This window comes from Protopterus annectens, chromosome 9.part0 (genome assembly GCF_019279795.1).
Source record: "Protopterus annectens isolate FY-2018-M chromosome 9.part0, PAN1.0, whole genome shotgun sequence".
NCBI lineage: Eukaryota > Metazoa > Chordata > Ceratodontiformes > Protopteridae > Protopterus > Protopterus annectens.
The window spans coordinates 1,096,603,864-1,096,617,051 of NC_056743.1; the positions used below are offsets into that span (position 1 = coordinate 1,096,603,864).

The following is a 13,188-nucleotide window of genomic DNA, read 5'->3' on the forward strand; positions in this document are numbered from 1 at the left end:
GAAGCAGAAGTAGTAGCTTTCCTTTCGATACAAACGACAAATAAAAATACCCGTCTAAATACAGCACGGTTGTTTCTGATTGTGGCTTGACAAAGTAGACACCTTAAATGCGGACACACAAATGCCTCAGTAATGAACTAACTATGGGTTTATCTCAGTGAAGTTAATGAGGTTTGGAAGACTTCCACAACATCCTAGAGTTTAGCAGAGAAACTTAACATGAAGTTGCTCAAAACCATTTTGTGCAAATATAACCATGCCGTTGAATCAGTATGGTGTGATCCTTTCAACCAAATACACTAAAAGAACCAGTCAACAACAACAAAAAAGTACGAAATGTAGTGATCCGGTTTATTAAATCAGTTTCGACTTGTAATTACCAATATGCCCTAAGAGGAACCATCAGCAAGTGTGCACACCCGTACACAAACGCGCGCGCACGAAAGTTTAAGAAAGTGAAAATTAAACGCTGACAACTGAGGATAACTAAATCAATGATGCGGCAGCAGAAATGCTATCACATAATTCGAAATAAATGACATTGTAACAGAAATTTTTCCAACAAGATAATCCCCCCCCCCCAAAAAAAAAAAAAAAAAACAACTCAGTTTATCATGTAGAGAGCTAACAGTTGAATGTAGTTTTAAAGACGAGTTTTTCTCTTGCTTTACTTTTATTGCGAAATAGAAATGTTGCCCCCAGCCCCCATAATGATAAAGTCAAGGGGATTAAGGTATTGAAGACGAGAGTTCAGCGAGTAATAAGGAAAGCTATATGATGTTAAAGAATTTGAAACAAGATGGCTTAACTCGGTTTGAATTTGACTTTGTTTGCTTTAGGTCTATGTTACCTCTTTTCTCTGAGCCCACACTGGTTCGTTGGTAAACAAAGATGAATATGGCCTTCTTTGTTCAGCTTGAATCTAGCGATTCCGTACCCCAAAAAGTTTGGTAGATGTCGCTGTTGCTCTGCAAGTTGTCTTCGGTCTCCCGACAACTTGACCCTTGTGACGTCCCTGGCGTCTGAATCATCAAGTCCATTTTCAGTTCTCATTGGCCTAGAAGTCACGTGGTCGCGCCGAAGTGTAGATAATTATGTTGCCGATATTTGTCCTAAAAAGATGTCAGCTTCTTGCTGCCGTTATCTTCTTTAAACCCTGTCTGAAAATGTCATGTCCCAACAATGTGACTGCCAATTCGTATTTGATGGACCCCTTGACTAGTACCTGCAGAAGTGAAAATTATCCTTCTAACACAGGAATGTATATGCAGCCAGGGGTGGATTTCGGCTGTGGAATGATGAGGAATTGTGGACACATACCGACTCTTTCAAAGAGAGAAGAGACAAATAATGCATCCATTACACTGAATACGTACTCACCTTATTTATCCCAGCTAGGGACTTGGAGCGATCCAAAAAATGCCTACAGATTTGATCAACCTGTTGCCAGGCAGCTGCCCTCTTGTTCTTTCCCTACAAATGTGAAGGAAGAAAATGTCTGTTGTATGTATACTTCGGATAAAAAGGCCAAAAGCACCGCAGAAGTAAACTTGTACCCCAGACTGATGTCGGAGTCCTGTTCTGATCAAGAAGTTCCAGTTCCCAGCTATTTCCGAGCGAGTCAGGGTTATTCGGTTGAAAAGGGACAGGCATGTAACAATATAAATGAATATGAAGCAAGTTTTACTCAGGGAGGCAGCCTTATTGGAAGTAACGAGCCCACACAGCATCCGTTACCGGCTAAAGAGAGTTTTACAGAGGAGGAGGATAAGGCTAGCAACCAAGCAAAGAAGTCTGAGATAAAGGCAGAAGAAAACACCGCAGCACGAAAAATAACACACCGGGAAGCAAAGGAGCTGAGTAAAAATACTGATACAAGCACTGACAACTCTGACATCGAAAGCAAAGGTAAGGCGCATTTCAAATATAGTACACATCCCGAAGATAACTGTCATTCTAATAGCATGATGCTTTATACAGAAAGGCTCACGCAAAGTAGACTTGCTTAACAGCATCATTAATGAATACATGAAATAAAAGTAGATGGTGATGTGAATACCTATATGGACAGAAGTATCAGTGAGCCTGTAAATGGAACAGTCGCCAACTCATAAAAAAGTGATATCTGAAAGAAAATACAAAGTTTTTTTAAAAATAATGTAAAAATAACAATACAAAGGGAGGCATTTGTGTTTTAGAAAATAACGCAAAACAGTAAACATGTCATACATTTTTTTTCAAATTCTTGCTCACTTATTTTTTGTTTATTTATTTCTTTTTAATATCAGCACTTTATTAATACTAAATAAACTTTGTGAAGTGAGTTACACAAACCTTGTCAAGTTATAAAGTTATTATTTCAATATATTATGCAGTATAAAATGCGCACAAATAAATAAACTCTTCCATTTGTCATTATACTCTTCCAGATTTGGTGAAAATCTGTAAAATGTATTAAAATGCTAACAGACATTTAAAATGTACAATAATGTAAACATTACTGCTACTTCCTTGTATGCAGACTGTGAAGTGATGTTCACATACTGTAATATAATAAGCACACACACAGACACACAAACACGTTGTAAATATTCTAAACTGAGCGGCATGAACAGTCTGACAACAACTTTATAGTCGCATATTGAGGACAACGACACAGGAAGCCCATGAACCAAATATTCTAAAGGAACTGTCACAGCTTCAAAGTTTAAAACTGCAAAGTTTATTTCCTCTTTCGTTTTAAGATGCGTATTTCACTTCCATACTATAAAAAATATAACAGCATGCGTATGAGTGACACTTTTCTTCTAATAATATATACGGAGCAAAAACAAATAAAGGGTGTAGAATTAGGACTGTTTCTGCTAAAAGAGGACTACTTAGTAAATAAAATGCATGCATTTTAAATACGCCATATATGTGTGTTTAAATGTATTAAAGTGTGTGTGTGTTCGCACATATTCTTTTGTTTCTTGTTCTATGTTCATATAGTGACTGTTTTATTTTGATGAACCTTGTTGGGCAACAACACTTTCTTGCAGATCGCCTATGAAACAGACGGACCTTGGCTCTAGATGATAATCATTGCTAATGTAACACCCTACCCCATGTACAAATATATATATATATATATATATATATATATATATATATATATATATATATATATATATATATACATATGCAGTATTTATTTAGATACACTCTCACATATACCCATAAACACACACACCTATTGTTATTGACCTGTACTGGTTAGTGAACCGGCCTTAGGACTATTTTACGCTTTTCATTCGTGATTAAAGCCATGGCAGATATTGTCGGTATAAAGTATAATGTTGCAAAGCCAAGCCACATACAGCATTTTGAAATACATTAATGACATTTGCAGTGTTTACAATTCTTAGACATTGTTTAGCAAGGTGAAACAAATACAAAATACTTTCACCAAAACTAATTTAAGCAGAAGGCATCAGAATCAACGCCCTAAAGTGCTAACTAGGTAATTCACAAGCGTAAGAAATAAAACACTGCAAATCATAGCCGTGTTAAATACCAAAATACACTAATAAAGACTTTACAGGTTTTAAAAAGCGTTATTTTGATATTTAGCGGAGAAGCAAAACCTGCTGCAGGAATGTCTGGATTTAAATACGGAGAGATATATCGTATATATATATATATATATATATATATATATATATATATATATATATATATATATATATATATATATATATATATATATAGTGTGTGTGTGTGAATGTGTGTACGTATGCCCATGTATATTTACACGCACACAGTAGTGAGCTACAAATGCGTGTGTTGTGTGTATATGCGTAGCAAGCCACACGTCTATACCTATTTATTTTGCCCGTCTTGTCTCCTTCCATGTAGATGTGACTGCGATACATTTATGTACACATTAGATATATACATGTATATATAGATACATAAATAGATAAAATGCACTGTGAGTAACGAAGAAAAAATATAAATGTCACGCACAATGCATAAGTAATTTTTTTGTCTAAAGCTCTGTATGTTTGTTCGTCTTGCTCTTTCTCTCTCTCTATATATATATATATATATGTATATATATATATATATATATATATATATATATATATATATATGTATGTGTACATATATATATATATATATATATATATATATATATCTATATATATGTGCATACACACACGTAAACAGATAGATAGATGCATAAAATGCAGTATTGCTGTATTACGAGCAACGAAGAAAAAATATAAATGCCACAGCACGATGCATAAATAATTTTGTCTAAAACTATCTATGTGTATTCTTCTTTCTCTTTCTCTCAGTGTGTAAGTATATATCTATATATAATGTGACCGGAATATATATGTCTGTGCTTTTTCTCAAAATCTGTGCAATAAAATGATTACCTAAACTTTTTTTCTGCTTTCAGACATACACGTTTGTTATACTTTGATGAATTTTGTTGCATAATAACCCTTAACCCCCCCCCCCCCACACACACACACACACACAGACACACACACACAGACAGACACACACACACCCAAACCACCAATATCACACCTTCTGAATGATTTCTCAATTCTCTGTTTACCTCTATCTCTTTTCTTCATGCTTATTCACCCATATATCTATATCCCTAACTGGTCTGCAGCTATATTTACATTGTGTCCATCTCTGTATCTATCCATGTATCTGCCAACTTGTCTGTTTACGGTGGATGCTGGAAAACAGCAGAGAAAATACATAGCGATACAAACAGCTTAAAATTTAAGGAGAATTAACAAGTAATCGTTGGCTACATTCTGCGATCCCACATATGCAGTAAAGATGATGGAAGCAGATTTTTTCCCTTAAACGATATATACTTGGTCAGAAGTTTACAAACACAGTTATGATTTCCTGTCAGATATATTTATTAATAACTGATCTGGTGTTGAAACTGGACTTCTCTGTTCTTCAGACCAAGCGTTTAAGCTTTTAGGATAACAGAACCTGTGTGTGTTTCTGTATTCATTTGTTTAGTCTTGCATAGTTCTGATTTTCACCTTGTGTGTGTGCGTAGTTGGGTGAGGACATTTTTTTTTCTGATCATCTCCAGATGCATTATCACTTACAAAATCCCCAACATGTAAAATGTTATAAAGTTATGTTAGCAATGAAGATGTGTACAACTGACAAGCAGGATACCACAGACATGTTTCATTTATGATTGTGGGGACAGCAGCTGAAAATAAAGAGTGTCTATATATTTTTTATGTCTACAGGGCTATGTTTGGAGAGTTCTGCACTTTTTTATTTTTGGTTGTTGGCAAAATGTCAACATATGATGTTTGTATACAATTTCAGTGACATTTACCTGCCACTGCTCACCCCTTCAAGATTATCAAAATGTAACCATCTGTAAATATCGCACCGAGAGTATAGTTTTACATAGTGTTATAACTACGCATCAAAGGAGTATTCAATGAACTTGAAGCAATATTTATTTTTCTTCCTTCCTTTCTTTCTTTCTTTCTTTCTTTCTTTCTTTCTTTCTTTCTTTCTTTCTTTCTTTCTTTCTTTCCCTTTTGTTTACCGAGTTTATTAAACTGGGTTTAGTTAGAAACCTTATTTCAGATGACGCCAGGAAATAAAAACACCACCATATTACAAACATTTTTTTTAAACAGACAGCCAATATCACGAGCAGACACTAAAATAATACACATCGGTAGTTACACATACATTTGCTAATTAGACTATATTCATATGAAAAAAAGAGACAACTCTTACAGTATAAAAGATGCTTATGCAAAAGCAAATGTTGAAACACTGAACATTTGAGGAGGTGTATCTAATAGTTCAGGTGATTAGCGTTTAGAAATTCAAAGACATAGAGATAAGGGGAAAATGTGTTTCATATATATATATATATATATATATATATATATATATATATATATATATATATAATTGAAAAGACTGACCTTAATCTAACAATTATCATGAGGTTTATATCAGAAGTATAGAAGTGAGAGGTGAGCAGTATCACAAAATAATGTGTACAGCCGGAAGATGCTAATAAATCTATTCATGTATTGGGGGAGACTGGTTTTGGGTCATAGGATTCTGAATGAAGAGAAATGGTTTGACAATATGGCAAGCTGAAAATAACAGTTGCATTTATCCAGGAGATGTACAGGAGTAGATCCATTGAAGGTTAAGTTTTAGTTGTGTTTCAAATGAGTTTGCATTCTGAATGGATTTCAGTGGTAGTGGAATATGGTTCCATAATTTAGTTACACTAGTTGAACACAGACTGTCACTTATAGTATTAGATGATTTGGTTATAGTGGTTAATGATTTTTATTTACAGGTAAAATTCTATTTGGGGTATTGTTATATTAAGTTGCTAAAGGCTGGATAACTGTCTGGCTTATGGAGAAATCGTAGTCTTGTACTTAACTAAGAAAGACGCGTGACTGATAGTCCTAAACAGTTTAGTTTTCTGACCGGTAGATATAATTGTGTTCTGTCGTTATAGTTTACTGCACATTTCTCTATTTTATTATAACATTGCTGAAATTTGGACAACTGTGAAAACTGAAGGTTAGTGGAGATTAGAGCAGCATAGAGGACAGATAGATAGCAGTAAGAAAGTAGTGGCTACACGTCTTCTGGCTATACCAGTGAGGTTGGTTTTACTCTATATAATGTATCTAGTTTTGCATGATTTTTTTTCTTTAACTTAGTGATACATAGTGATCGAATTTCAAATAGTCGTATAGGATGAAACCCAGTAATTTTGTGTTGGTTTACTTGTTCTGTCTTGGTGCTGTTGGCAGAGACTGTACTGAATAGTGTTGTTTTGGCAGGGTTGTGTTACTGAATAGTGTTGCTTTGGCAGGGCTGTGTTTCAGGATGAAGAGTAGTAATTTATTTATTTGTTTGTTTTTTTGTTTGTTTGTTCGTTCGTTCGTTCGTCCGTCCATCCATCCATCCATCCATTCATTTGTTTTTGTAGGGTTTAGAAGTAGTTGTGAATTGTTTAGGCGTGTTTCAATCGATAAGAAGGATTGTTGTGTAAGGTGTTGAAGTTTAGAAAGATATTTGGCAGAGCAGATTAGGGTCGAGTCATCCTGTTGAACTAGGATAGTATTTTTACAGCAGTGTTTATAGAATTGTTTTAGGGAAGGTTTGTTGAGTATAATAAATATGAATAATTTTATTTATTTATTTGTTTATTTATCTATCTATCTATCTGTCGTCTAGCTATTCATCTGTCTATTTATTGTTTGTTAAAAGGTAGGTAGGTTGGTACAAGACCATTTTCAGCAACTTCCTGGGCCATATAGCAAACAAAATGATACATTCACGGCAATACACAGCATATAACACGCGGTAAAATTACAGTGTACATTAAGGAAAAAAGATTATAACACCCATAATGAGGAGCAATAATTCAAAGTAACTATACTATAATCAGGCTACAACTACTGCCATGATTATCTGGGATACTAATGAGTAACAAGAAATAAATAAATAAAGAAAGAAAATACAAAATAGGTAAGATAAAGTTTAATGCAACAGTAATAATGTGGTCTTTGTGGTGTAATAATTTTACACTAGTGCGTTAGATTTTTTTATTTACCTTTCTAGTTTTTTTGTACAGCTATTCAGAGTTAAAAGACTACAAAATGGCGTATTTGTATACAACATAAATTTATTTACAGTATAAATGTATTTATTATCAGAGACATAGGGCACTCAAAAATGAAATTATGTTTTCAACAGAGAAAATCTTCCTGGAAGTATACCCAGGATTTTAATTAAAATAGATTCCTTGCACATAACACACACTAAAGTAAGCTAACTGCATCATAAATAGTAGATATGAGATGAAATACAAGTTTCTCCATTAACTGATTATGAGCATATTGTTTTGGTAGTTCTCCCAAAAGCAGGAAGCATGTGTTTCTATATTCTGCATATCTAAATAATTTTACTTTTATTTCGTTACAATCTGACCATTCTGTTTTTGTAATGCATTTTTTTAGTTTTATATTTGTTTATTTTAAGAAGAAATGCCTACAGCAGAAGTGCAGTTTAAAGTGTGATGTGCTAGGCGCAACGTTTCAAACATTTCAAAAATATACAAATAGACGCAAAATATTGTCCACACGTTATAATCTACGTAAAAGAGGAAGATGTACAAAACATTTTGGTGCGCGCGCACACTCGCAGGGTCGTTTTACATAACAACAATCGTATAATCTCTTAGAACTGAGCTTGATGTTGACTCTCAGAAGAGTCTAAGCTGAGCAGTAAGCGAACTCTGATGCCCCACTTCTATCTGTGATGATCATTGTCGTCCTAGCTTTCTGTCTACCCATTAAAAGAAATAAATGAACGTGCATGTTTTTGCCTGAAACCCCAAAAGCAGGTTGAAATTGACATGCTCAGCATTTTTAACATTGCGTAAGTTAATACATTAACGAAATCTTAAGCAACCACTGTGGTTTTGTTTGGTCCATTTTTTATTTTTATTAGTTTATAGCAGTTTCTATTGCATTCGAGAAATTGCAAAAGCAACCCTTTTTTCTCTTTTCTGAAATTACTTTGTAAAAAAGGTAAAGATAATCGATGTTACTCTTGAACTAAAACACACTGTCAGTCTCTCTCTCTCTCTCTCTCTCTCTCTCTCTCACACACACACACACACACACACACACACACACACACACGCGCGCGCGCGCGCATATCACCCCCAAACATGCACATACAGATGCTGTTTCTTTTTAAAATAATTACTTCTAATCTCGTCTTCGTAATCTTTACAAATTAATTATAAAAATATTTCAAAGCAAAAACTTGTTTTCTTGTTCTTTTTATAATGGGAGACACATCGTAGAGCTGTGGGTTAGATTCTGGCGGCTGCGCTTCCTCTGCTTCCAGCTGTTAGTCTTACATCATTTTGATGAAATTTTCTTTCTTTCTTTCTTTCTTTCTTTCTTTCTTTCTTTCTTTCTTTCTTTCTTTCTTTCTTTCTTTCTTTCTTCCTTTTCCTTCCTTTCTTCTTGTGACTTTTAATTAATTTTCACTAATCATCTGTTACACTGTAGATCCACACATTGTAGCAATATATATAACACATACTCAAAAATACAATCGAGAATATGTGTTAAGGGATACTGTTTAAATGGGCTTAGATACTCTATGCTTGTGTATATTAAATGGCAGAAATGTTCTTCGGTTTTGATATTTCCTCGTTTTGCTGCACAACGTTTATTTGCTCCGTGGAGAATTGTCACTCTGTGTTATTATTTTTTTTTTAAGAAACACATGGCAAATAATATTGCAACATACGGTTCCATTAACTTTTTTGTAAGCATACACAACTCTAAACAACTCATATAAACGTCATGTAGTCCATAGTTTAGCTAAATGTTGCATACTGCCTTTTTTCCACATTTTGCGAACAACATTCCTTCCACATTTAGTTGACTGAAGATTGAGACCTTTTAGCTCAACAACTATCCCATTAATGTATCTCTCTCTCTCTCACACACACACACACACACACACACACACACACACACACACACACACACACACACACATATTCATTTATTCATTATTTACCTACCAGCTTAATCAATGAAATACTTGTGTGAAGGAGCCGTAGCTTCGCCTGGTACTCAGAGCAAGGTAAAGAAAACTGATCCTGGAGACGAACGGGTCCGTGTCCTTCATTTTCATCTATGAAAACATTCATGTAGGCACCTATATATCTGTATATCTATCTAGGTATCTGTCTGTCTGTTTATCTATCTCAATAACTAGACATCTGTAGACCGCGCGCGTAAGCACACACACACACAATTTATTTATTTTGAACGGGTAAGTGGACTAGACAACAGGGGTACTTTCTCAACAGTGTCCTGTATGTCTACAAAAATCAAAATATTTAAAGATCCTTGAAATAAACAAGATAAACACCAGCAACATAAAGTTGCAGCTTGTGAAAGGAAAATGTGCAGATGAAAAGAAATCATTAAAATAACAGCAGGTAACTGTGCAGCAATCCTAATGCAGTACCGCAAGATAATGTAGTTCACCATCCTTATCTTACTGGATTTTACTTGTTTACTGTTGTTGCATAGTTATGTGGCATTTATATTCTTTTTTTTTTTTGCGCTTGTGTGATATATGTGTGTGTGTGTGTGTGTGTGTGTGTGTGTAGAGTTCTACATAGATATTGCTTGAAAGTTGGAAAGTTGCAGATATGGATGTGTACGAGTGTGGGTCTGCCTGTCTGATCCTGCTTGGCGATGTATAATATTTTTGCATATACTCAGACAAATGTAATTAAAATGCATCTACTACACTGCAGAATTGTTCTTACAATACCTTTTTGTAAGTAAAGTGAAGCGATTACTTTGCGTTTCAATCATAAGCAAAAATAATATGAATCAGAATTTTAAGAATATTTCAGTTTGTCAATTTTCTATTCTGTCTGAGTCAGTAAGCATTCAAACCCTGATTGACTGCAAACATCTAACCATATTTATAACTAATTTCTTTGCAGCCTGAGATTCATATATTCCAACCAATTTCTTTGCAACGTGAGATTCACAGTTCATTGAATATTAACAATTTTGTTTTATTTATTTTTATTTTGCTTTTGTTTACCGTGTTTGCCCCAGTGAGGTCAATAAAAAAACAGTTTTCAGTGGAGACTCGGTTAGAAACCTCCAGCGTGTTACAAACATTTTAAATAGACATTTAGTAATACACAGGTACAGATATTAAGTAATGTACATTAACAATTATACATGTATTTGCTAATATACACACGCACACACACAGTGCAATGTACATATTTTAAGAATACTAAGTACGGAGTTGACTTCCGAAGCTTAGCCACATTATTGCTTCTCAGATGTTCTCTTTGGCATATTACTATATGTTGCCTTTGTAAAACATTACTCTATATCCTTGTTTGTATGTCTGTAATAGCTATCTTCTCACATTAAAAGTTTGCTTAGTAAAAACATTCATGGTGCAGAAATTTGGCACAGTTTAGCTTTTTATGAACAAGACATTTTTGACTGAAAGTGTAATTTCTTTCTACAGACATCCTGATTTTACCTCATATTTTCCCCTGGCCCACATAATATTTTTCTGGTAAGTCACTGAGTATTATAGTCTGTCAGCAGTGCCAGAAATTAGATTGCCGTGATTTTTATTGTTCAGAAAGCATTGTTCTATTAACTTTTTTTAAAGTAATTAAAGCAATATTTAAAAAACTGTTTCTGGTTTGGAGCCTTTGTCCCTTATTATCTTATGGCTTTCACCCTGATTCTTGAAGGGTAGTTGTTAGAACCATGTAGTGGAGTGCAAATAATATCTCAATATTTGTGGAAATGTTTGAAAATTTGTTGCTTCTGGACTTTTACGGATAGTTTCTATTATGTGTAACTGGAGCCTTGCTGTGTTGTGTATAACTGTATTGTGGTAACTGGAAATTTGCAACAACATGATTTTAAAACTGCTGAGCATTGCGGAGTATCTAATTGGTGTCTTCTTTGTTCTATTTACTCTTTGATGACTTTAGTACCACACTCATATCAGAGTTTAAATTATGTCTAGACCTTTGAAGAGGCATGTTCAAATCCCGGTGCTTCAATTTGAAATTAATGCATTTCATATTATTATCTGTTTAGTAAGCAGCTAGTGTTTTTGCTTACATCATTCACATGGCATAATATGTAGGAGATCAGTGATGCAACTATCAATCAAAATTGTTGATGTAACAATGAAAATTCATCTAGAAGTAAATGTAATATTGCCCACGCGATCTGTCACAATTTGATTTTGCACTAATTTTTGCAAACATTTTTAACTAAGACGAATGAACAACAGACTATCAGTCAGTACTATAGAGCATTATTGTTAAAAGCGAATAGTTGTCTTTAATCTATGCCCTAACCTCTCTTTCATCGTCTTTCAACAGAAGAAATCAAATCGGAAAACGCTACTGGAAACTGGATGATTGCAAAAAGCGGCAGAAAGAAAAGATGTCCTTATTCCAAACACCAAACGCTCGAATTGGAGAAGGAGTTTTTATTCAATATGTACTTGACTCGGGAGCGCCGCCTGGAGATAAGCAAGAGTATCAACTTGACAGACAGACAAGTCAAGATCTGGTTTCAGAATCGAAGAATGAAACTCAAGAAAATGAACAGAGAAAATCGTATCAGAGAGCTAACGTCTAGTTTCTCTTTTACATGAATGCAACGTCTCACAAACATCCTACATTTATTTAATGCAAATCCACATCCAAAATACTAAAGACCTCAGACCTCTCATTTGCAGACACTTATAAAATGTATACCCATTGTATAGTGCAAATGTGCATTGATATGGCATGAGAGTATTCTACAGTTTCGTTAAAAAAGAAAGAGAAAGTAGAAGTGTCTAACTGACTGATAGAATTAAGTTATTTACGTGTTAAATGAACTATACGGACTTTTATAAATTCTTTTAAGAGAAGGGACTGAGTCTTAAACGTCCTTTAATGCTAAATTATATTATGTACGCAATGTATTATAGAAAGAAACGAAGGCGCATTTAATTCCAAGTTGATCTGTAAATTAATAGAAGTATTATTCACACAGTACGGAATGCAAATATTGAATGTAATACTATACCATTAGTTAATGCTACATATACACTATGTGCTGGCCAACATACTAGAGAATGTGATATATTATTAAATTCATTTTCTTGTCGGTTTTAAAGTATGTCCTGTAAACTATACTTTGCATGTAGCTTGCTTTGTGAAGGAACAAAATAAATTTCGTTTAGTCCAGTGTAACATTAAGATGTCCTTCGTTTTCCTAGCCCCACTTTTCTTTCTAACTGCTTTAAATTCATTCTAAACAGCTTTGAAAACGAGAATCCTGACGGGTTCAATGTACGTGAGAGACCATAACGTTGATTTAAATATTATCCAGGTGACCACAATAAGTCAAGGTCATAAAACAGTAATGTCAGGACAGTCTTGGTAAGCGCTGGAGGTGGATTTTATGATCTGCAAATATAATGTGCTGCAGCAGTAAAAGATGCATTTAAAGGTGACTGTGGAGGAAAGAAGGCAGGCAGAGATGAATCGGCAATCTG

The 13,188-nt window shown here is 34.3% G+C and overlaps 1 protein-coding gene across 1 annotated transcript; it reads left to right on the top strand.

The window, feature by feature from the left end:
- Positions 1-1,071: 1,071 nt before the first annotated feature.
- On the top strand, positions 1,072-12,883 carry HOXC10 (homeobox C10). Its single transcript, XM_044083939.1, has 2 exons — positions 1,072-1,908; positions 12,020-12,883. The coding sequence occupies exons 1-2, from the start codon at positions 1,095-1,097 to the stop codon at positions 12,295-12,297; spliced, it is 1,092 nt and encodes a 363-aa protein (XP_043939874.1). The 5' UTR covers positions 1,072-1,094; the 3' UTR covers positions 12,298-12,883.
- Positions 12,884-13,188: the final 305 nt, after the last annotated feature.

Excerpts from the sequence above, each read along its gene's own strand:
- HOXC10 (XM_044083939.1), top strand. The coding sequence starts at position 1,095 with ATGTTGCCGATATTTGTCCTAAAAAGATGTCAGCTTCTTGCTGCCGTT. Across the intron at positions 1,909-12,019 it reads CTCTGACATCGAAAGCAAAG|AAGAAATCAAATCGGAAAAC; the intron begins GTAAGGCGCATT and ends GTCTTTCAACAG.